Genomic DNA, 26498 nt, shown 5'->3' with positions numbered 1-26498 from the left:
AAGTGGCACTGGAGCCTGTAGGGTAAAGGTAAGGTAAAGGGACCCCTGTTCATTAGGTCCAGTCGTGGCCAACTCTGGGGTTGCGGCGCTCATCTCACTTTATAGGCCGAGGGAGCCGGCGTACAGCTTCCGGGTCATGTGGCCAGCATGACTAAGCCACTTCTGGCGAACCAGAGCAGTGCACGGAAATGCCGTTTACCTTCCCGCCGGAGCAGTACCTATTTATCTACTTGCACTTTGACGTGCTTTCGAACTGCTAGGTTGGCAGGAGCAGGGACCGAGCAACGGGAGCTCACCCCGTTGCGGGGATTCAAACCGCCGACCTTCTGATCAGCAAGTCCTACGCTCTGTGGTTTAACCCACAGCACCACCCGCATCCCCAAGGGTAAAGGTAGCATTAGCAAAAATCATTCTCCCCACCCGCCAGCATGAATCTCCACTGCATTAGAGTCTGGACCTTTGGGAAGGTTTGTAGTTCAGTGGTAAAGCCTCTGCTTTGCATGCAGAGGGTTCCAGCTTCAGTCCCCCTGCATATCGAGGTAGGGCTGGAAAAGACACCCTATTTGAAACCCTGGACAGCTTCCGCCAATCAGTGAGGACAATACTGAGTGAGATGGACCAATGATTGGGCTTGGTATAAGGCAGTTTCCCATGCTCCTATGTCTGCAAACAGATCTTGGGGGGGGGGGGAGGTACATTTCATATAACTTTTGCTTAACATTATTTACAGCTTTCTGGTTATTTTATTATAAGAAAAGCACAACCCACTTCCAAGAAAATAATCTGAAGTCAAGGGTCCCGAGTCTCCCTGCTTCCAACTACACACAAAGAACAACATTAATCCCCATTTTAATCTATCCTTCACTAGCCTGAGGGATTAAAAAAAAAAATCCCTAGAACCATTTTTAGTCTGAAAAGGGAATGTTATGGAAACGTAATGCTCTCTTGTTTTGTGGTGTTCATGAACATCAGGCTTCATTGTCAGCAACATTTTCCCAGGACGTTTTTTGGAAGGGGGATGATGCATCTCCGGAGGTCTCCCCCACCCCCAGGAAAGAATTCATTCTTAAACAAAGAAAGTAAAAAATAGCCAACTGGTTCAAGCCACTGCAAATCTGTAGGTTGCTGGGCATTTGTGAAAAAAGAATAGAAATGGGAAAGAGAGAACAGAACGAAGAGCTGAATCTCACCTACATTCTAGGAACTAATTTTGATGGAAGTTTTTGAAAGAATTCAATGTTTCTCTCTTCTGACTGTTCCATCAGTGCAAGCATGTCTGCTTGCCAGACAGACCAGTCCCCCCTCTCCTATCCTGCACACTGTTTTGAGGATTCTCCTGACCTACCAGAGTGGATTTGGGGGAAGTGTGTGGCAGGAAGAGTGAAGACACCACCATTGCCCTAGCAGGAGCCTTTGCAACTGGCGTCCGCTAGTGGGCCAGGTTAGTTAAATATGGGACATTATTCCTACCACCATACAACATCTTTTGAGAGAAAGTTCCAAATGCAGCAGTCATGGGGAAACCACTGCACTGCCTTGTTAACTACATTCCAGCTGGAAAAACTCTGGAACCTAGAAGAAATAACCAATTTTTCATTCTTCCTCCTCCCTCCTCCTTGCTTTTCCTTTAGGGTCATGTCTTTAAGATTGTGGTGCTGTGGGTTAAACCACTGAGCCTAGGACTTGCTGATCAGAAGGTCGGCGGTTCGAATCCCTGTGATGGGGTGAGCTCCCGTTGCTCGGTCCCAGCTCCTGCCAACCTAGCAGTGCGAAAGCACATCAAGTGCAAGTAGATAAATAGGTACCGCTCTGGTGGGAAGGTAAACGGCATTTCCGTGTGCTGCTCTGGTTCACCAGAAGAGGCTTAGTCATGCTGGCCACATGACCCGGAAGCTGTATGCCGGCTCCCTTGGCCAATAAAGCGAGATGAACGCCGCAACCCCAGAGTCGGTCACGACTGGACCTAATGGTCAGGGGTCCCTTTACCTTTAAGATTGTAAGATTGCATGTGAGGGCAAGGACTGTACTATCAATGTCATTTGTAAGCTGCTCTGGGAGACTTATTTTTGGTGAAGAACATGATAAAAAATGCTTCAAATAAACAACCCCTTAAAAACCCAATCTCCTCTCTTTTAAACCCCCCTTTACTCACCTCTGTATGTAAGAGTTGTTCACACCTCTGTGGTCCAGGTCATGGCTCAGTGCCGCGATCAGCAAAGAAAGCACCTCAACGTCCGTAAGCTTGCTCTGAATGCAACATGAAATACAGGAGAATATATTTCTATGTTTGCTAAAAAAACCTGGATTTGGCAATGCATTATATGTGTATTCTGATTTCCCACACCTTCTGGAAACTCTCCAATAATAACAACATAACAACACAATACAATTACACACACACAGACAGACACCATTTCCTTTACATGAGAAGAGCCCTGCTGGAAGCAAAACCTGAATGTGGATTATTTGAAGGCATATGGGGCCCAAGACTGACACACTAATTTTGGTAGAAAGGAATAGGATTTATGAGCATTATATATACTTATTGTAATTTATTATATATATATATATATATATATATATATATATATATATATATATATTCCATGCAAATGAATCCAAGCATACCTGGATTTTCCCCGACTTCAAAGCAGCAAACATGCACTGGGCAGTGTTGAAAGCATGCCTCCAATTATGATACGCAACGTTTTTCCGGTAATTTTTCCTCACGCTCAAAATCCATCTGCACAGGACCTTAAAAAACCCCCACACACATACAAAGTTCAGTTAAAGGTACAGTATATTCCACTGTTTTCACTGACAAGAGCACAAAATTTCATTTATCAGCACTCCAGCACATTTCCCATCTGGCTTCCTTACAGGCTTGATAGAACTGAATTGGAAACAGATATATTTTAACCCAAAAGAACAAGAGAAGCGGGGTGGGGGTGGGGTGAGGATTATACAATTTTGTTGTCTTGCGAACATATTTCATCACTTGAACTCCAGGGCTCTCTGAAGGGAGTTGCAAAGTAAGACATACATTGTTACCCAAAGATGAAAATGATGGTGAGGACAGGCAAGACTGGGCTAGCCAGGTGCTGAAAGTCTCTGATTCCTTACATGGTTCTAATTACCATGAGAACCATTCTTAAGCAGCAGCGGTGCAGCAAGCAGCGATCTATTTTCAACCCTTGTGGAAGACATTTTACATGGTTGATAACTTGAAGATTGTATTGAAGACACTCTTTTGAAGCTTGCTGAAGGCCTCTCAAGATACATGGTTAGGTTCCATCTGTTTTTAAATTTGTTTTAAGAGTTTTACTGTGCTTAGAGGCTTTCAATAGTTTTTATATATGTTTTCATTTTATTTTTAATTGTATTCATCATCACAGATGTGTTTGCTGCCCTGGGCTCCTTTGGGAGGAAGGGCAAGCTATTACAGAACCAAACAAATAATAAACACTTTGTTCAAGACTGAATGCAGTTAAAATTCCTAGAGTTTTGGAACAGGTTGTAAAACCATGTTTCGCTGGTATAACCTGTACTGCTCAGTCTCTGCATTTATCTGTGTAATCTTTGGAAAGATAAACATATTTTGCATTTGGTCATAGTGTCATCACCCATCAACAGAAAGGAATTCATCAACAGAAAGGAATCTGTAGCACACAGGTACAAGCAGTTGTATGCAGCTATTCTGGTGAACTTAAGGTATGATTAAGAGCAAATATTCCTACTCAACTGCTGACACCAAATGTGGGGATGTAAGACCAATCTACCGAAAATTGGACCAATGCCGCCTTGGTCATGATGATATTTTTTGGTTTTCCAACAGATGCTTTAAAACTCATTATTCAATTTATATACCCAATCTTTTTCGTGCATGTTTACGTTGAAGAATGTTATGATGAAGAAAATGTGTGATCCTTAAATGGCCCTGCTCCATGCACCACAAGGTTCTCACCTCGTGTTTCATTTGGAAATTCTGAACAAGGTTAAGATCAGTGAACATCCGAATTGTACACAGGGAGGTTTCCATATCTGACAGCTCAAAGTCACTGAAGTAGAAGTCGGTGAGCTTGAGAGATTGCGCAGATGGTACAACAGCAGCCTTAAGTGAAACAGAAGGGGAAAATGGAGAGAACAATAAAGTAACATGGAATTAAAGATTCTTTCAGTACGATAATAGTAGTAGTAGTAGTAATAAATAAATAAATAAAGCACAATATGAGGCTGTAATCCTCCAAGTGCAATAAAATCCAGGGTTGCTGTCCATTGCACAAGACACTGATGACATCCCCAACACCGGTTCTAATTACCATGAGAACCATTCTTAAGCAGCAGCGGTGCAACAAGCAGCGATCTATTTTCAACCCTTGTGGAAGACATTTTACATGGTTGATAACTTGAAGATTGTATTGAAGACACTCTTTTGAAGCTTGCTGAAGGCCTCTCAAGATACATGGTTAGGTTCCATCTGTTTTTAAATTTGTTTTAAGAGTTTTACTGTTGTACCATGTTCCAATTATCTGTAGTTCTATTCCGTACAATAATAAGCCATTTCCCTCTGCCTTAGTAAGAGAAGAGCAACATGCTCAGAAGTAAAAGTCTCTAGTTAAAGCAGGAATGGGAAATTTGTGACCTTCCATCTGCCGCAGCCTGCATGGTCAAAGTGACCATTGGGTGAAAGATCACATAAAACGTGAAAATTAAGAGGTAAGGAACATTGGAGAGATAGAATAAAGTGTTGCTGGAACACAGTCTTAGTATATAGCAGGTGCAGGAAGATTCCAGAATACACTTTGGTATTCCGAGATTTAAAAAGCAAGCAGGCTGCCTCTGAGCACATGCTGTGCCCAGAAATTTGTTTTTAAGACAAAAACAGCTCACAGTTGCTGAGCTTTCAGAGTTGTTTTTCACAGGGGCCATGGCTAGGTACAATCCCACTAAATGAGCAGCCTTCCACTTACACAACTCGATATGAGTAAGGCCTGAAAAAGCCTTTGATAACAGAGGGGAAATAATTAGGATTGGCAGCATCTGAGGTGAGCAATCTTTATATCCTTCTTAATGCTTAATATCGCTTCTTAATGCTTATGAACTTATATATAAGTATTCATAAGTTGTGCACACTTCTGGACTGAAAAAAGGTGTATAAGAGTAAATTTTACTGTATCATAATTTGATCATACAAAATATGAAGTTCCTACATTCAGTGCAACACTCAACACACGTATAATTCTAACTGCAGGAAAGTATATGTTTCAGAAGGGGAGGGCTCGCTATCCTGTTTGTATGCATGGAAGCCTTGGTAAAAAAGCAAACACACTGCTGTTCTTTTTATAAACTGGATGACTAATGTTTGTTACTAAATCTGAGCTTAAGGTATACATCTGAAACATGCTAGTTGAAAATCTACGGTCTGAGTCAAAGTCCTGATGTACCTAAAAAGCAAATATTTGTTACCAAATATAACTAAGCGCTAGCATGGGAAAACCTTGTGCTAGAATCTCTTGTTTTCAGCCGAGTAAATGAACTTTGTGAACTTGATAACTACGTGACTTCCAAATACCTCGGCCAGACATCAGTAGATAGAAACACAGGCTGGTGTGTGTGTGTGTATATATATTCTCATACACACACACACACACATATGAGAAAAAAACTTTTGCAAACACAAATACAGTTTGGTTTAGAAAGATACAATTTAAACTGTCAAAAAAACAAACCTGTTTATAGTTCTGTGGAAGAAATCTTGCATTACTAATGATCAGGGCAGGGCACCATTTGGGTCTGGGTGCCTTGGGACTGCTGGACTGGCTCTGTTGGTGTGCATGTGTACCTCACAACCACCTTGCCCCAGGTAAGTTGAAGCAATGTGGGTGTCTGGAGAACATATCTATGGCTCTGCCCTGCTCCTCCCAATGTACTGTAAAGCCATTTTGCAGGAAAAGAGCCATAATTATGTGGGTTTCTTTTTCCAATTTAGGCTATGAAATGGCTTGCTGGTAAAAAAAAAAAAATATCTGGTTTCTGGTTTATGTTTGTCTCATAAAGATCACAATAAGCTAGCATTGAAACTGTGACCATTTGTGCGGAATTTAAGATAAAAAAATAATAATCCAGACACTGTAATCTCTACACCTAAAAATGCCCATAAAAGCAGCAAGACTGGTTTTAATGATTGTGCATGAAGACATTTGGTTATGTAACACTTTGCATCTCTCCCACATGCAGTTGCTATGCAGTAGACTAAGGCAGAGTCAGAGTCCAAGTTAATGTCAGATTAATAGAATTATTTCTCATGGAATTCAAGGCAGATCCTTTGCCCAGTCGATGGCTCCACCGTGAACAAAGCAGCAGAGTGGGAAATAAACAGACCAGGCATGTGTTTCTGGCCCTGCCACTGATTTACAGTGCTCCTTTGGAAATATCACATTTCAGTTGGAAAATGTTTATCCTACAGAAGTGAACAACAATTTGATAGACCCGTAAGCATGAATTAGATATTCTAACATGAAACTCAAAGGTACGACTATTTTGTACTCCCAAGAAAATTCTTGCCAAATATTTCTACAGCCAGATTTTCACCCACAAACTGGAGCTGATTAATAGAAGGAGCGTGGCCTAAGCAGCAATCTTGCTGTGTTTGAGGCTCAGACACTAGTGCAGAAGACTGGGGTAGGAAGTATTAATTCAATTCAGCTCACATTTAAAGGTGAACCTATCTAATCTACACTTTTTGAAACGAGAACTGAAAACACAGCTACCCTTCAAAAATTATTCAAATTTGGCAATGCAGTTCTCCAGCCAAGCAAAGCGTATAAAATTTCTGGGGTAACGTATGCAGAAAACAATGACTATAACTGGAAATAGCATACAAAAATACATTACATTAGTAGAAATTGCTTGGGAAATGTGTATAATTGGCAAAACTGTGTACTAAATTGGCAAAATTTGCACTAAAGAGAAGATCAATTTGATGGCATTAAAAAAATGAATAAATCACAAACCAATGTGGAAATGTGGAGGACTGATTTTAAGATTTCAAAAATGAGAAATCAGGCTAGCCTGAAATTTAAAGATTCAGCCACTCCTAGCTAAACCTAGAAAGGGCAGAAAGATGAGCTGTGTTTTGCCAGCTCTCAAGCAGAACTGGAGCTTAATCCTAGCTTTCTCTTTTACCATCCCTCTAGAAGATCTGCATATCTCACGCTATAGGCCAAGATAGTAGAAAATGACACATTTCTGTCTTCTAATAGCCTTTATGATTCTGAATCCTGAAGTTCTACCAGCCTTTGCAATCCCCAGATCATCACCACATATATAATAGAAGGGAAAATGACATTACCGCTGTTACCTGAAGTTCCCTTGTTTCTTCTTCAGCAGCTGAAGCATGATAAGAAAGGACCTTTAGGAAAAAGAAATGAAGCACATATAAAATGCTCTATATATAGGTACATATTCACACATACACCTGGAGCAGGAACTGGCAAGCCACTCCAGTATCCCTGCCAAGAAAACTCCATGGATAAAGGCAGTGGAAGACAGGAGTGCCTGGCGTGCTCTGGTCCATGGGGTCACGAAGAGTTGGACACGACTAAATGACAACAAATGCACACATACACTAATAAAAAGAAAGCAAAAATCTCTACTAATACTAATAAATTAGCTATTTAAATTCTCAAAGCACTCTTTCCTCTGGCATCCAGAATGCTCTGCAAAATGTCCCAGCTAAATTGACAGGGTTAATACAGTGATTTGCGATTTCCATTAGTGATTTACCAATAAAAGCAAAGTAATGGGCTACTGTGTACACATTCCTGAGGGCCTCTGAATTATTGCAGAGGATTACTGCAGAGGATATCTGCAGAGGATTGCAGAGAATATCTGCTGGAACTCAGCAAACTATGATTGGAGGTCTGAGAGCCAGCTTTGGGAACGTACCATCCTTCTGCTCCCCAGCACAAATTCTCCCTCCCTTCCACTGCTTGTCTCATCTATGATTTAGCATGACATCTCTACCAACTAGGTTCCTTCATAAGCAGGATTTTAAAGCAAGTTAAAGCAGTCTGAAAATTTAAATAATGCTTCACTATTAGCAGGAATTGGGAAATGGTTGTATTTTCGGCCTCCACTAATTACGCAGCCAAATTTCCTAAATTTCTATTGCTGACTCTCAACATTGCTGGGCAGAACAAACCTGCCTCCTGGTCTGCAGCAGAAGGATTGAACAGAGCAGCAGAGCTAATTCCGCATGTGAAACCCTACTGCTTGCACTGGCCAAGATGGAAGGGCCAGAGGGAGGCAGTTTTTCTCTCCTTTGTTTGCTGCAGCAACTCCAGGCTGGTACAGCAGAGAGAACTGGAACTCTCAGCTGGCAATATGTGGGCTTAGGATCTACTGAATCCCTTGCCTGTTCTCCTCTTCCCCGTTTGCGGGGCTTATGCAGGCTATGCAGTACACCAACTACTGCAGTAGCTGTCCCAATTGCCAGTGCTTCCGGCAGATGCACGGCAGCAGAACTGCCTGCCACCAGAGCCAAACCGAGGCTCTGCTCAACCCTAACCCTCCTCCAGGAGTGTAAATCAAGGGGTTGGGATTGCTCCCCTGGTAACTCTCATGCAGATAGCTTAGGATCCAGTGGATCCATTGCCAGTCCTACTCTTCCTCTTCATTCGGGGGCTTATGCTGGCTATCGCTGGCTACTGCCCAAGTGCCAGTGCTTTTTGGTAGATGGCTTTCATGGTGGCAGAGATGCTCGCTGGCATATTTGGGAACACCACCAGTTAAAAAGCAAAGGAAGTTTTGGCCTCTGAGCACCAGGCAGCACTAATCCACCTGGATCCAGGATGACCAGCACAGGAGAGGAGCCACTGAATCCACTGCTAGAATCCACTGTCTTATGCTGCCCACCACTAGCTACCACAGTATGCAGCCTAGTGCAGTAGCTGCCCAAGTGCCAGAATTTATGGAGAATGCTTCCATGGCAGCAGAGTTGCCTACCAGCAGAGCTAGGCTGAGGAACACCTCTGCCCAATCCATATCCATTTCTAGGAGTACAGATCAGGGGGTTAGGATTCATCCCTTCTGAACTTTAACATAAATAGCTTTTGTACTTTGTTTCCTGGCACATCCATGCAGGATGGAGCCTGGTATGAGCAGTTTACCAGTTCTGCCCAGCATGGAGGGCTCCTGAGGGCAGCAAGGCATGGAAAAAAAATATCACTTGTGGGCCTTAAGTGAGCAAAGAACTCTTTTCTTTTATAAAAGGGGGAGAGAGAGATTTGAAAAGCTTCTCTGCCCCTATATGAAAGACAAATAGCTTACAACATGGCTATAATTATAAACTCGACAAGGTTGTCATAATAAATCCGCTCCCCCGCCAACGGGTTTGTAACACAGGCATAAAAGAAATTCTGTTTCAGGGAAATCTTGGCAGAAGTTTTGTCAGCCTAGGAGAAAATATTTTTCATTTAATGAACAAATTCAAACTTATTATTCAGGAGTGTGAGGGAAGGAGAGAAGAACCTTAGTGTTTGCTTTGGACTCACGTTTAACTCATGTGCAGTTAGAATTATAACCTCAGCCTATAGCAATTTGCCCATGAGAATCTTTCTTTCTCCCTTAAAAGGTTATGTTACCTGGGTTTGTAATGGGCAACACACATAGCTGTCCAGACTAATTTGCACGAAGCACTTTAATCAAGAGAGCGCTGCTACAAGTTAATGCAAGCAGTGCACCTAAACAAAGATTTGCATGAGAGCTTTCCCTTCAGAACGGAATTGATGGCAGAATCTGCATTTTAGAAATATTGCAGAGACTCTGTTTACTCTGTGGATGCAAGTGGATCCAAAGTCTACAACATCTGACTTCCTAGGTTACTTTGGAAGAAGATAACTGTGAACCTGGATCTGCTACTGGGCTCTCCTTTCATACCACGGCAATTAAAACTAACAGTAACCAATTCAAAGGCTAGGACTAGATGACGTTCATATTTGATATGGTTTGATGAAGTTAGAGGAAGCCTACAGTAATTTTGCTGTTGCTCCAACTATTGGTTTGTTTGAAGGGCTCAGCCAAAGTCATCAAAGAAAACCTCAGAGAAGAAGAAGAGGACGTCCTAGTGCCCATAGCCATGTCCTTTTTCTATGCAATATAATAAAACATCAACGTCAGTTACCAGCATGCAATATGTTCAGGGAAGGCTATGTTTGTGTCCACTGCTAAATCCCAGGTTAGCACTTAATATGCAATAATCTGCCACGTGTCATGCAACCACGTGGAAATGCAGAAGCAAACAGTAAATGAAAAGGAGAGCGACCCTGCGCTGAGTACTGAGCCAAGTTTGGCTTGCCTTAAACTCGGCAAGGGAGTTTGAGTAAAGAAGCAGCTGTGAGTTACATAAAGGCTGCCTTGATTGAGCCTCACCTCTAATGTCACCATCTGCTTTGCCATAGCTCTTTCCACAGTTTCATACATCTGTGTGTTCTGGATACCCAAGCCACAGAAGATGACAAAAGCTTCCAGAAACTGCTCGTCATTTCTGTTGAAAGCCTTTATTTTGCCTGAATTTTCTTCCATCTTATTTGCAAGTTGACAGACTCCTAGATCATTTAGAAAAAGGAAATGTTAACTAATCTTTATATATATATGTGCAAAAATTAACCATACTTCAATTGATAGAAAGGAAAACTAACAATCTTTCTTTATCCATAGAAACAGAGGTCTGGCAATTTTAACTTTCTAGTCCAGTGTTTCAACATTATTATTATTATTATTATTATTATTATTATTATTATTATTATCCCAGAAAATATCGTTGCATCCATATAATCAGGCGACACATGAACTTCATCCACCCCCACACAGCTCCTGTTTCACATCTCCTTTCACATGAGAAGGGAAACAAATGAGAAAGCTGCAGTTAACCTCAGCCTCCCATTACATGAGAACCAGGAACTATGAGCAAGCCAGTACTCAGAAGTCAAGTTTGAAATGTTGTAAAGTTGGTTTCCAAATCTTGGCTTATGAAAGCCATTAACTGTGGTTTCCGGCTTGTGCAAAAAGGGAAACTGTGATTTACTGTGGCTTCTTTTTTTTGTTTCCCCACATAATGGACAAAGGGGCTATGTGACAGTGTCTGAAGCTAATCAATATCCTGGCTTTATGAAACCAGATTTGATCATGTGAACTAAGCCTGTGTGTCCTACCCTTCATCCACTGGTCCTTACATATTCTGAACTCAGATTTTGCGTTCCACTAATGCAGATTTAGATCCAGAAAATACATGTATTTCTATTCAGTAGGTTTTCCGCAGAAGTGCAGCAGAGTCAACAAAACCCACTGGGGACTGGTAGCAAGGTAACGGGGCATGTTCTTCCCCATCCCTGGAACTGCACATATTCCTTTCTATCCTTCCCAAGTTTTCATCTCAATTTTCCTCTTAACTTCTATTATTAATAGTCCTTGAGTTTGATGTAATCCCTAAAGACAACTTGTCCTTTACAAACTAATTAGATTTTTGTAGGCATGCCAAGAGAACTATAATGAATGTCAGGTTACTGGTACACAGACAGAGCTTGCCCTTTCTTACGAGAAAAAGGACCAGATTGTTTATCAAATTAACTACAAAGACAACATAGGGGGTTCATGAGTCCTCAGACCACATGCTGCATTCGAGTAGGTCTCAAGGCTTTGTTTCTTAATAATGGTTCAGATATAACCCCTTTGCCCAAAGAGCAGCCTAGCTGGGAGGTTCTACAGGAGAATAATCTGTGCTGATGACCGATGCAGGGAAATGTTGATCACAGCTGGGGAAGTTTTGGCCCTCCAGAAGCTGTTTGACTCCAACTGCCATCAGCCCCCAGCCAATATGGTCAATGATAAGAGATTATGGGAGTTGTAGGCAATCAACTTCTGGGTGACTGTAGGTTTTTAATATCTGCTGTAGATTCAGCCTCACAAGGAATTCAACCATTCAAACAGCTTGCTTGCTTGCTTACACACACACACACACACACACACACACACACACACACCACCCTTCATCAGAGCATCACAGGAGAAAAGAAATGTTTTCCCTGACAACTAAAGATATGTAATGAAGGCTCCAGGTCAGCCTCCCTAGAGAGAACATTCCACAAGTGGGGAGCCACTGCAGAAAAGGCCCATTCTTGTTTTGCCACTCTCCAGCCCTCTCATGGAGGAGGCACACAAAGAAGGGCCTCAAATGATGATTGCAGGGTCCAGGTTCGTTCATATGGGGAGAGTTGGTCCTTGAAGTATTGCAATCCTGAGCCATTTAAGGCTTTATAGGTCAACACCCACACTTTGAATTGGGCCCAGATTGCAGACTAGTTGGGCCAGAATTGGTGTTCTATCCTCAAACCATCTTGCACCAGTGAGCAACCTGGACCCTGAACCAGCTGAAGTTCCTGAATCGTCTTCAGAGGCAGCTCCACACATAACATGTTGTAGTAATCTAGAGGTTACCAAAGCATAGACGATGAAAGGTAGGCTTTCCCTGTACAGATAAGGGTGCAGCTGAAACTGAAGGAAACTAACGTCAGGTCATTATATAATGATCCAGCACAAGTCACTGAATAATTCCTAATTTAACTCTCCACTTTTAGGAAGCTTTTAAGATTCAAGTGTGTCCCCCAACTGCCCAGATCATCACTGATAACCACAGAAAACCAACTATGTCCATTTCTAGACTGTGATAACCTCATCACAGTGGTCTCTTTGTGGGGCCACGTTTGAACACAGCCCATAAGCTGCAGCTCGTATAGAATTACATTGCCAGGAAGTTGTATGGGGTGAGCACATATGACACCAATTCTGAAGAGTTTGCACTGGCTGCTTATTACATGCTACCTTGCCAAATTCAATGTGTTGCTCTTGACCTATAAAGCCCTCAATGACTGAGGACCCAGATATCTGAAGGAGTGCCTCTTCATATATCAGCCTGCCTGCACACTGAGATCTGTAGGAGAGGCCCTTCTTCTTATGCAAGCTCATTATGCAGGAACTTGAGAAAGGACTGCCTATGTGGTGGCACCTTGATTGTGGAACTCTGCCTGTCACCAATATTGTCTATCTTTTGACAAGTTAGAAATGCACCAGTTCCGCGTGGATTTGCAAGAAGTGGAACTTGGTATACCTTCGTGTTCTCTGCTGCTGTATTTTAACAACAGGTGTGAGATAATTTTAATTAAGCTGTTTTTTGCTGGCTGCAATTTTATTGAGAATCTTATGTTACCAGCCCTTGGGTCATGAACATGATGAAGGGTAAGATATAAATGCAATAAAATAAATAAATAAATAAATAAATAAATAAAAAGCGTGATATACAGTAGTAAGTTTGTCTTATGCTGAAGGTAATGTAAACTCTTGAGCAAGTGGAATTATATATCTCTGGGTTTGCTTCATTTTTCTCATGCAACATGAAGCATAAAACAGCACTTCCTTAAACACAAGATCCCTTCCCCATATGGCTCCAACCAATGACATTTAAAACTTCTGTGAGTAATGGAGTGTGAGAATTACAGTAGGAATGCTTCACTATATATTTTCAAGAAACGTTCTCTAAATAGAATGTTTTCCAAAACTTTTCCATGATGCGGTGGAAGGTCCGTCCAAATATATTAAAGGCCAAATCCCTTTTAGGAAATACTGCAATTTGAAAAAGGAAGAGCTTTGCAAACAAGGCCAGAAGATACAACCCAGTGCTTTTTCGTTTTGCTATCTTACAGAAATCATGGAAACACATGCGTTGCCACAAACACTCTCATGCAAAGCATCTTATCTGGGAGTTAAGTGCATTGAATAATATAATAGAACTTACTTCCAAGAACAAGTGTTCCAGATCAGGGTACAAATACTCTACCATGACATGCATTCATTTTATGAAGTATAAGTGAATTTAGGGACAATTTAGTGGCAAAGAAGAATTTAGCATCCATCTTAGAAAGTTAACTATCATTGACTTCCAAGAGGATATTTTATCTCCTGCTGAACCACGAGTCTCACAAAACATCATGCAGAGTGGATGAAATGAAACACAAAAAATAAAAATATTGTACCTATTACTTTATTCTTCTTTCCGTTTTTAATTGGCGTGCATAGCAAACTTTCTATATTCTGGTTTTTACTATCTGCATTTTCATTCTGTTAATAAAAGAAACAAACCTTACTGATTTTATCAGTCGACACCAATGTTATAGATTAATCATGTAGTATATAAAACTGTACAAGCATGATAATTTATGAACATGCCGGATTGTACTTCTCTCAGATTTTGGTTGGGGGAATTACAGTAGTAGCAACAGTCTAAATCAACACAACTGTGAAATTTTCATTGAGATTTCCTCCATGATTTAGTACTCGAACACGTTTGCACTTTTGACAGCTGTTGTCAGGCTTTCTCTGCAGTAATAAACTGTACTTATATAATAGATACCTTTATGCCCAAATATTCACAACGTTACAATTTTCAGAAGAACTGTATGGGAATACTTACCAATTTTGCAACTAACTTTAAAAACAGCAGCAGACCCTAAAATAGTCATCTCTAGAATGGTGTCCCTCAGAGGTTTTGGACTACAACATGCACCAGGCCCAGCCAGCAGAGTAAGTGGTCAGGGATGAAGGGGTATTTAATCCAAAACATCTGGAGCTGGTGGAAACCTGGCCTATAATTACCCCCTTCACAAGGTAACATACTGTTGGTTTTTTAAACAGCATAATCTACACAAATAGATTCTAAGTAGAAAATTGCTAATGCTTTAAAAAAAAATCAAAATCAAAACACAGAGCCCTAGATATTCAAATGGCTAACTGGTACGGGTAGGGCCTCTCTCAGTATTGGGAGACCAACAGTAGTAAAGATTTGTAGAGCCCAGTAAAAGTGAAAGGGGAGGATCCAGAAGATAAACCCAAACTAGTCAATAGTTGCCAGTGCCAATTACATCTGTCTATTCCCTACATTTATATACTAACATTCTAATGCTGTTCATGGTGATGCATGTGGTTCTTTCCACCACTGTTTTATAGATGAGCTACATTAAGTTGAGAGGTAGTGATTGGTCCAAAGTCACCGAGTGACTTACAAAGGCGAGTGGGGATTTGAACCTGGGTTTCCCAGGTACTTGGGATGTGGGTGGTGCTGTGGGTTAAACCACAGAACCTAGGACTCGAATCCCCACGATGGGGTGAGCTCCCGTTGCTCAGTCCCAGCTCCTGCCCACCTAGCAGTTCGAAAGCATGTCAAAGTGCAAGTAGATAAATAGGTACCGCTATGGTGGGAAGGTAAACAGCGTTTCCGTGCACTGCTCTGGTTTGCCAGAAGCGGCTTAGGCATGCTGGCCACATGACCTGGAAGCTGTACGCCGGCTCCTTCGGCCAGTGAAGCGAGATGAGCGCCACAACCCCAGAGTGGGTCACGACTGGACCTAATGGTCAGGGGTCCCTTTACCTTCCCAGGTACTGATCCCACACCCTAACCACATTGGTTCTATCATATCCTGACATTCCACATAAAATGTTTGAGGCAGTTTACCTGAAAACTGTTAAAATGTAACAGTAATAGGGGGGACAGCAAAAACAACAAATCCACAACACAGTACTAACCAGAGCAATGCAATAAACAATTAATTGTAAGGCAAAAACACAGAATGCCAATCTATTGAAAAACAACAATCCATTAAACAATTCAAAGGATAGCTATCAAAAAGTCTAGTCCATGATCCACCACACAGCAAATCAGTGCATAAGTGATCTGTCCTGAACTCATCAGTGAGCAGTAGTCTTTGTAACTGAAATCATATCAGAACTTTGCCTTCCTGGACCAGGTACAAAATGGTAGAAAATGGGCCAGACAGAGAGCAATTGCCTAGACAGGTATGGTCCCATGAAAGACGTAGACATCTGCAGAGTGGGGACTGAAGCAGGTGTTGAGGGCTAATGTGATTATGCCTCTTGAAACTATTCAAGGCCTTTTAATGCAAGAATGACCCTAGAGGGGCATCACACAAGATCTCCCGTAACTGAACTGCATGCACAAAAAGCCCTGCATTTTCCATTGGTAAGGTCAAAATCTAGATTTACATTTACTTACTGTCCAAGGAAATCTTTTGTCTTGGCGAATATCTGAAATGTTAAGAGGCTCCATGGTATTCTTCACGTATTGAGCATACATATAATTAATCTGGTTTGTATCATAGTTTCTGTTGGAGCAAGAAGAAACAGAGTAATTTCTCTGCACCACCCTCCTCATTGTTATTATTCAGTTATTGATCAACATCTACATAATCATCTCAATGTGATGTACAATAAAAACAGCCAAAAAACAAATCAAAAACCAACTGATACGTTTGAAGCAAAACTAAAACAATACAAAATAGCAAAGACCCATTTATCCAGCTGGGAAAATGTATTGGAACAAAAATGTCTTTATTTGTTTCTGGAAAGTGGGTGCCTGTCATTATTTCAACAAGGGTGTTATTCCACAGAACAGGAGCAGCACAGTACGAAAAGCCCTGCTTCCAGTTACTGCAGAATGAGCTTTCACAGACTGCAGGGATCTGCTAGGTATATAAGGAATAAGGCAGTTTCTCAAGTAATCTGGTTCTGAGCTGTATATGGCCTTATATGCTAGTACCAACACATTGGAGCTGGCCTGGTAACAGATGGCAGCCAGTGCAAGCAAGCAAGCTGTTCCATTCTGGCAGCAGTTTGCCCCCACAAGCAACCTAGCTGTCACATTCTGCACTAGCGGAAGCTTGCAGAAAAACCCCAAGGGAAGCCCTGCATAGAGTGAATTGCAGTAATCCAACTGTGAGGTTACCAACACATGGACTATTGTGGTCAAGCTCCAGTCCAGGAGTGGCCACAGCTGTCTTATCAAGTTAGTAAAAGGCGCTCCTAGTCACCAAGGACACCTGAGCCTCCAGGAGCATCCCCTAACTGCACACATGCTTCTTCAAAGAGAGTGTGAATGCATTGAGGGCAGGCAGCTTACCCACTTCCCAGACTTAGAAACCAGTCACCCACAGACCCTCCACATTGGTAGAATTCAGGCCGTATCTAGCCTACCACTGCATCCAGACACTAGGCCAACCAGATGTCACAGAGAACCAGAGTTGGGCATCATCAGAATACTGATGACACCTTGCTCAAAAACTCTGAATTGTTTTATTTATTTTCATATAATTTATGTACCACTTGTTTGTAAATTCAGGTCTGAACCAGATTGGAATGGGTTTGAATAATCAGTTTCCTCCAGGAACACCAGTAGCTGCTTGACCATGACCCTCTCATGTACTATGCCCCAAAAGAGGGTACAATGGTACCTCTGGTTGTGGATGGGATCCATTCCGCAGGTCCACCCAGATCCTGAGCTTTTTGCAACCAGAGAGACTGCTTCTGCGCATGCGCGCATGGTGGTAGAGCGCTTCTGCACATGCACGCGCGGCAAAAACCTGGAAATATACTTCCGGGTTTGCCGCTTACATATCCTGAAGTTTACATAACCAGAGGGATACGTAAGTGGAGGTACAACTGTATGTGCAACAGGGTAGTAGTTGTTAAATACCATTGGGTCCAGTATGGGTTTTTTTCAGAAGTGGCCATACTATTGTCTCCTTCAGGTGGCCAGCACACTGCCCTCCACAGAGATGTGTTCACCACAACCTGAACCCACCCAATCATCCCCAACCCCACAACAGCTTTAATCAGCCACGTAGGGTAAGGATCTGAAGGGTGTATTGTTAGGCACATACTCACAAGCACCCCATCAATGTCATCAACCTGCAAAAACTGAAACTCAGTCGATAGGGCATTGAAAACCTCACTAGGGACTTTGTCAATCATGACATCTAATGATCAACATTAATGTTCAACAAAGCAAGTTTAATGCATGCTTTTGTACGCTAGAGATGAAGTTAAGTTCCCAAGGCAGCTTTGGACACTCAAATACCACACTTGAAATCTGAGATTTTTTTGTAGCCATAACGCTTTCTCCAGCACACACTCAACGTGTCTTTGTCCAGTAATTTGCTTAAGTAACATCCTGGATTGTCAATAAAAAGGCATCCAACCAGAGCTGGATTTATCTGGGGTTTTTTATTTGTCTTTCAGTCCCACTGTTAATCCATCTCTGAACACTGTCCTTCAAATAAATCTCCCTGCCAAAGGATCCAGGTATTGTCTTTCCATTGACCCTAAAGACTGTGGCTCTTGGGCTTTAGTTCAAGAAAAGCCTATTGTTAACCTGAACCGAACCATGTAAACAAAGTGCACATGAGCAGAGTGTGAGGGAGCAGCTGCTTTCAGATGTGCTGCTTAAACCTCTTCTGCTTTTTCATTTTTTCATATTGACAACTGAATGAAAAACCAGTATTGGCTAGTATGTACATTTTATTTTAGAAAGGCTTATTTTCATTATATTTAATTTATTAAATACATAGTGGAAATTCATAGTGGAATTGCATCTCCACTAAAAAGCTCAAAACTGATACACAATAAATGGCACTAGGAAAGCAATGCATACATGCCTTAGATAAACTGCTTTTCCCCTCAGGGCAGATTTTTTAAATTGTTGTAAGTGGGAATCACACACCCAGATAATAGCAACTGGAGCTCTCCATATATCTGCTTCTCTAAACTATTCTGGGGCTATCATTACATCCATTCACCTATTACAACCATTCACCATTTAATTCTCTAATACGTCCCTAGACTTCCACAAGATGTCTGCCCTCAAGGTGTTGCTGGACTACAGCTTCTGTCATCTTTGACTACTGGCCATGCTAGTTGGGGCTGCTGGAAGCTGGAGTAAAAAACTACTTTAGGGAAGGCTACTCTATGCTAGCAGCAATATCAAAAAGAGATTACCCATGCAGTCCATGTTTCAAAAGAAAAAGAAGAGATACAGCATGGACAGTGGATGGCATGTCTTGAGCAATCAATGAAGGATGTTCCAAGGAATACAACAGAAAGCTAATGAGGTGCAACAGGTTTTTTAAAAAGCATCAAACATAATGTATATCAAAGGTAAAAAATATAAGGGAACTAATGTTGAAGAATGAAAAGCATGCAAGAAGAGAGAGGTGTTTCTAAAATCAGATTTAATCATTTGCACTTGGAATTTTGGCATGTTTGTAAAACAAAAACAAATTTGCTTCACAAATAACACAGAGCAGATGGAACCCTTATGAATGTTCTCAACACTTTTGAAAGTTCATGTTAAAAGATGCTTTTCAGAGCTGAATGCACATGTCTTGCATTGCATTTGCTGTACTGTGATATAACATTTCCTTCTTCCAATAAGATACAAAATAAATCTTTCCCGAGTAGTAATTATGTTATATTCCCTCCCCTTCCACTGTTGCCACTCTCTTTGCTGAAGACTCACATCTTTCTCTGTACATACTCTGAAGACTTTTGCATTGACCCAATCACCTTCTGTTTTAAATTCATGCAATTTGAAGAGTCATGCATAATGCTGTACAGTGGGTGAGTGGAAAGAGCCCCTTGTGCTCTAGAAGTGAAGCTTTTGGGGGTCCTTTGTGGTTAAGGAGATACATTTGAAAATGTGTTTACAAACAATTTCAAAACATCTCCGAACAAACTTGCCAGAGACTATGCCTTGTTCTTCAAAAGCCTGGCATTAGGGGCTGTTTTCCGCTTGGACCACCTTGTTTAGTGCAGCATCTGCAAAGATTCTGTGCCAAGATTCCTAGTTAAGAGCTCTGCATGTATTTTATTAGGCAAATGTGATGACTTGGCTATTGTGCCCTTCTAGAAAGCTGTGGTCTGTAACCCTCTCTGTAAGATGAATTTCTATGTCACATACTACTCAATCTAGCTGGCACGCATCTTCGTTCTAATCTACAGAATTAAGTGACAGGCCCATTGATTTTGAAGGAAATTGCCAAGGGAAGGATGCTTGGAATAGCAGCCCAAGTCCCAGGAACATCAGCAGAATTAAATCAATTTCAGTAGTGAAAATAGGTCAACATTTTGACCACATGGGTTGGATAAAAGCTTTTAATAAAGGCTGAGTTGAATTAAACTTTCAAAATGTTTGGCGTGTCTTTCCATAGGTCTGTTGTTTCTTGTATTGCAGGCATGTCCAACTCCCAAGAGACTGTGATCTACTCACAGTATAAAAAGACTGTGATCTACCCACTGTCATTGCCAGAAGCTGTTGAGCTTTTTTTTAGAGGAGGGTTGAACTTTTTTGGGGGGGCAGTTTACAGAAGTTGTTGAGCGTTTTTTGGGGGGGGGGCAGGTTTGGCCAAAGGCCATCATTAAACTTCATGCCATGATCTACCTTGGACACCCCCACAATCTACCTGTTGGACATGCCTGTTTTATTGCTTCCAGGCTGACATTATGAGGACACTCAGTGTGTAGATTTGACCCACCTGACCCTCAGATGTGGCACACAGACAATCCCCATTAGTCCAAGCACAGTCTGAGCACCAGCAGCAGCAGCAGCATGAGCTTTCACCAGGGCTGGATGAGTAACTTAAAGCCCTCTAAATGTTGTTGAACTCCAATTCATGTTTGCCCCAGCCAGCATGGTCAGTAGTCAGGGATGATGCGCGTTGTAGTCCAACAACTTCTAGAGGGCCACAGGTTAGCCAACCCTGCTCTAAATAACTCTTTTGGGAGTGACTGCTGCAGGAAATCCCTTCTACCTGTTGTTTGCAATTCACCATCTCTGCATCTAGTTTAGCACTATATCATGCAACCAATGGTGGGAACTTGCATGGCAAATACACTGCAGCACTAAGAGGGGAAGATAAGCCAACAAAATGATGAACCATCTTCATCTTGACAGGATCCCTTCTCCTCTCGCTCACTCATGAAGGCAAGTAGCCTCTTTCATATCTCCTCTATCCCACTCTCCTCATGGTGGACTTTGTCTATGCACCCACCAGAAGTAGAATGGAGCCACTAATTTCCAACCCCTTTTGTAAAGCAACAAAGGAGCTTTTAAAAAGAAAAGTATACTGAACATGTACAGCCGTTCTGTCTGGTAAGTGCTGAATTTCTGAGCAAAGAGGAGTGCAACTCTCAGGGGATATCTTCTGCACAAGCTCCTCTGAAATTAGCGGAATGCACAAGAGGTGTATTCTTGTACATTATTTCATATCTGCGGCTTTGTGTAGATAATGTTTCTGGCAATATGAAAGCAGAAAGCACTGCATTTTCTGTCTTGCCCATGTGTCTGAGGCAGTGGTAATTTGAGATCCATTTTTACCTTTTGTGGGTCTCACTTGAATTTTCTAATTCCTCTGATTCCATGTGAAAGACGCTGGAAAATGGATCCTAAAAATGAGAACAGTTTCAGCTTAGTTAGTATGTATAAATGGAATTATCTGTATTTCATAGCCCTCAATTAAGTAATTTATTCAAGGACAGCAGCAAGTTGCTTCTGTCTCATGGTACCGTGTTACTAGGCATAAGAACATAAAAGCCCAGTTGGATCAGACCAAAGGCTCATCTAGTCCAGCATTCTGTTCTCACAGTGGCCAACCAGATGTCCATGGGAAGGCAATAGGCAGATGCTTCCAGCAACTGATATTCAGAGGCATACTGTCTCAAATACTGAAGATAATATAGCCATTTTCTTATGTGACTGCCTTAAATTTCTTCATGGGTTGTAATCTGGGACCATATGCTCTTCTCTACACCCAAAGAGCATCTTCTGAGTCCCTTCTCCAGGTGTCCTCACCAGGTGAGACGAGCTAGGTGGCACCCCAACCATGGAATGCTCTCCTCAGGTGCCTGCACCCTTGATGCCATTTCAGCATTAAGCAAACACCCTTTTTATGTTCACAGGCCTTTTAATCTGTTCCTTCTTTAAATGTGTTGTGCTGATTTTATGTTTTATCGATTTATTGTATGTGTGCTATTGTTGTTATTTTTGTTCTCAGTCACTATGAAAACATGGGAGACAGATTAAAAAAATTAAAAATGCAAGGCAGGACATCAATGCAGGGTGCACAACAACCACTGCACTCTGCTCTTTCAGTGGCTGCAATCCAGGGATCTAGTCCATTGTTGTTCCTTGTATGCATATGGTCATTGAACGCAATTGCAAAAGATAGGCTTCCAGTGCTGAGTGCTGGCTCTAAGGCATCTAAGGGATGCCTAAGAATCTTCTTTCCTCGAAAAGGAGTCAGATTCTGTTCTTACCGAGCTGTCTTCGTCCACTATGAAAATGGTGCACTTCTGCACCTGCATAAAGGTGATTATGGTGGCAGCTATCTTCTTCAAAATCACTTCTAAAGATTGCTGCTCTTCAAATATTAAGCTGGCAAGATCGAGGAGAACCTACAAGGGAAAAGAAAAGAAAGATATATTAATGCTGACAAATTTTTGATGGAAAGCAAGGCAGACACAAATTTAATAATTATGAAGTGAGATCCCCCCCCTTTTTTAATGGAGATGAAAGTCTCAGGACCAAACAACACATGATGCCGATCATCTATTTTTATATCTTTTTAAATCAAAGAATCATAAGCATTTTTCATTCACACAAAACCCCTTATCAGGAACCTTGTTGGAAGACAATCATAGCAGAACCCAAGACATAACAGAACCACATAATTAATAATGGTGCATAACTGAGGAAATGTTTCATCCCACAGATTTCTCCTTTTTTTACCTAGATCTTTTATAGTTTTCCCTGCCTTTTCTTTTGGTGATATCCTTTGGTTAAACCAACAAATATTTAACATTAAAAAGTTTTCAAATTAGCTACTTGGCTTACCCATGCTTTCTACTTCCTGTCTACTCAAGACAGAGACATCATTCATCCATCTTCTGCAATAGAAATTTTGGGTCGGGTACATTCTTAACCCAGTGGGGACTCGCGTCTTTGGATGTTTTGGCTCATCGTGTCAACACAACCTTGATTTCTCCCACAATGCCCCACTGTAAGCTTTGCAGTGGGTGGGTGTGTATGTGGAGTGGAATTCTCAATTTGGCAAACTAGGACCCTGTTTGAAAAAAACATCAACCATGCAGTGCCGCATTATGGAGCTGGGCTGAGATGTTTACACCCCTTTTCCAAGCAATTTTGAAATCCCATCCCACTGGCAAGCTTAGGAGCACTGTCTGCCTATTTTATTCGTACTGATTTTTTTTCCACACTGCCAGAGGTGGGCCTAGATACTTCCCTCCGTAAACAGTGGTGGAATATAAATAACCCTCCAACAAAGCACATGGCTAGAGGACACACCCTTAGAAACATACTGAGAGAGACCAACTCTGATTCACCAGATACAGTAAACACCCTATTAATACATGTGGAGGAGCCTCAGAGTCTGAGTGAGTTTACAGAAGACGCAGGATCAGGGCTTGTTCAGGCTCCAACTCACTCCAACGTCAGGAAAATTGGGGGGGGGCAGATGCTCTGAATTTACCTTCCTTTCTTTTCTACTTTCCCTCCAAGCATTTGAAACCTCTCAACTCTCTATTTCTTTAGTTACATCTCACCACTGCCCATCGAGGTATTTGTATGCTAGGTACAATCTACATGTTCATATAAGGCCTGTGGCTCAGTGGGGGGAGAACATGCTCTGCATGCACAAAATCCCAGGTTCAATCCTAATGTCTCCAGCAATCTGAAGTAGCAGGGAGCCAGTCTGGTAGAGTGGTCAGTGTCAGACAAGGACCTGGGAGACCAGGGTTCAAATCCCCATGAAGTCATGAAGTTCACCTTAGGCCAGTCACTACCTTTCAGCCCAACCTAACACACAGGGTTGTTGTGGGGATTGAATGGGGAGCTGGAGACCCATGTATGCCACCTTGTGCTCTGTGGAAGAAAAGATGGGATATAAAGCAAATAGAGGCCTTGGAAAGCCCAAGACTATGCGAGCCAAATCAAGGCCACATGGACAGGCTCCCACACTGATTCTGCCCACAACTCCAAGCCATACACTATGCAAGAGATGATAGATGATAGATAGATGATCGATAGATAGATAGACAGATGATAGATAGATAGATGATCGATATAGATAGATAGATAGATAGATGATAGATAGATAGATAGATAGATAGATGATTGATTGATTGATTGATAGATGATAGATATATGGGATAGTGACTTTTTAGGCTCACCTGGTTGCGTCTGTTTTCCAGCAGGGATGTCTCATACAGCTGAGCATTGTGAAGAACAATTCCACAAAAAGCCAGGTATGCAGCAAAATCCTAAAAACCAGATAATACTAAGTTAATTGAATTGGCAGGCTGAGTATTGAGATGGCTGGGAGATAGTCAACTAATCGCTGTAAAAGCACAATACAGTATAGATAAGGACCAGAAAGTATTGGGCTAAATTCTACTAACACAAAAGCAGAGAGGGGAGGTTTCAAATGGGACAGAAAATTGTCTCGCTTGCTCTAGGTGCTTTCCTCTCTATTGGTTTATATTGACTCTTAACATTTACATAAAACACATTGGCAATCCTAACCAGTGTGAGATTACTTCTCTGCTCTTTGCCATTTATCTTCAGTATCTGCCAACAATCCCAAAGAAGGAACAACATGTACAGGCCTATATATCAGATTCCCCAAACAGTTATTTACATTTTGAAATGCTCTTGTGTTTTCTTGTTACTAACAGCACTCCAATTACTTGGATATGGCATGAAGAGTTGTTATTTTCTGTTCCCAAGAAACCTGCTTTAGTAGCAATGAGTGTTGTTTATATACTGTCCGAAAATACCCAATTCTACCTGTGACCATATCCCCAGTGGTAAAGATTTGTGGTCAATTCTTGCAAACACAAAACCAGAGTTGGACAATGGAATGTCTTATGTGCAATATTAAGTGTACAATGTCTTACAGAGACCCTCATCAACTTGGTCCAAAGCAAATAAAAGAAAGAGTCTCCTTCCCTGAGCAATAATAAAAACAATCTACAGATGCTATCAAAGAGTGTCTGAGATTATTTTTTGACAATTATACATAAAATTGTTCTGCTAGTCAGCAGTTGCCAGGAGTTCTGCATTTGTTTTGGAAACATGTGTCTCGCTTCTAACCACAGCTTACTTAAGAAGTATCAGTGACATCAAGGTATTTATTCATGAATAAGTGCATTCTTGAGAACAACCCATGCAATATTTATCTCTATTTTCTCATGATAAAAGTATTCCATAATAAGTAGTTCTGGGGAACCACACACACCAAAAGTTACGTCAGCCTTAAATACTGAACACATGGTATAGCCACCTATCATACAATAAATTATGTGTTTTAAAAGTAGGAATCAAATTTTGCTTACATAGCAAACTTGTGAGCCATTTTTGTTTAGGAAGTATATTACTTCTGATGTCCTGCAGATGTTCATCACACATTCCATTTAGACAGGATGAATGAATTCTTATCCTGCTATTGCCAATGTTTGTCAGCTAGTAGCATAGAGCAACTTTTCCCAAACTGGTCCTCTCTCAATATTATGGACTACAACTTCCAACAGCTCCAGCCAGCACTTGGGATGATGGAAGTTGTAGTCCAACTGCATCTGGGGGAGTTGGATTGGGGAAGTATTGGAGGATTTAACAGTGAATAGATATAATGATGGTACAATCATAGTTCATCATAGAAACTGCCCTGAGATTTACAAATGAATACAAATTCAATAAATAAGAAGAATAAGAAGCTCATAAATGAGTGATTTCTATTAAGAACATAAAAAGAGCCCTGGTGGATTAGAGCAGGGGTTGTTAACCTGGTCCCTACTGCTCACTAGTGGGCGTTTCAGGATTCTAGGTGGGCGGTAGGGGGTTCTATGGCACAAGCTGAATCCTCCTTCCATCGAGCACTGGTGGGCAGAAAGGAAATTTTACCATCAAGAAGGATGCATTAGGTAGGTATAAAAAAGTTGACTACCCCTGGATTATAGGAAGGCCTAGCAAACCTAGCATCGTTTCCTCACACTGACCAACCAACCAGATGCTTCTGGGAAGCCCACAAGCTGGACATGAGAGCAATAACATAACGGGAAGCAGCCATTTTGTGGGGGAGTTCTGTTCCTTGCCCCCGTGCACGTCAGTGGAGTGGACATAATCTGCTCTGTTACGCCCCCATTGAACTCTCTTCCAGATGCAAAAGGACCTACGTGGCGGCGGTCGCGCATCAATTGGACATGTGTAAAATGGTACTCCTGCTGTTGTTTCCAAGCAATGGGTTTTCAGAGGCATAACAAAGCTACTGACAGCCTTTATCCTTCATGAATTTGTCTTATCCCCCTTTAACATTATCTGGGCTGACGGCCATCACTACATTTTGGGGAAGTGTATTCTAGAGTTTTAACTATGCGACATGTGAAGAAACACTGACTTTTGTCTTCATTGGATGAATCCCAATACTTTGAGGCTCTAGTACTATGTTCAAGCAGACTAAACAATCCAGAATAAACTCATGTAAACAGAGAGGAAATTAAATTATCTGTGTATACCAACAACTTCTATG

General features: G+C 41.6%; 1 protein-coding gene across 10 annotated transcripts in view; it reads right to left on the bottom strand.

Moving 5' to 3' along the window:
- Nucleotides 1-26498, bottom strand: part of PDE5A (phosphodiesterase 5A) — a 79514-nt gene that overhangs the window by 8021 nt on the left and 44995 nt on the right. For 8 of the 10 annotated variants that reach the window (XM_053403530.1, XM_053403538.1, XM_053403539.1 and 5 more), the window contains exons 5-14: nt 24145-24234; nt 22213-22350; nt 21275-21342; nt 16121-16229; nt 14088-14172; nt 10432-10607; nt 7352-7411; nt 3965-4111; nt 2629-2754; nt 2153-2247 (exon numbers count right to left, since the gene is read on the bottom strand). In XM_053403530.1, coding sequence (XP_053259505.1) covers nt 2153-2247; nt 2629-2754; nt 3965-4111; nt 7352-7411; nt 10432-10607; nt 14088-14172; nt 16121-16229; nt 21275-21342; nt 22213-22350; nt 24145-24234 — 1094 coding nt within the window. The remainder of the gene's footprint in view (nt 1-2152; nt 2248-2628; nt 2755-3964; nt 4112-7351; nt 7412-10431; nt 10608-14087; nt 14173-16120; nt 16230-21274; nt 21343-22212; nt 22351-24144; nt 24235-26498) is intronic. The other 2 variants (XM_053403533.1, XM_053403531.1) reach the window with 1 other exon arrangement.

This window comes from Podarcis raffonei, chromosome 9 (assembly GCF_027172205.1).
Source record: "Podarcis raffonei isolate rPodRaf1 chromosome 9, rPodRaf1.pri, whole genome shotgun sequence".
Lineage (NCBI taxonomy): Eukaryota > Metazoa > Chordata > Lepidosauria > Squamata > Lacertidae > Podarcis > Podarcis raffonei.
Note: the sequence above shows the minus strand (reverse complement) of the source record. Positions and strands in the feature narration are given on the sequence as shown.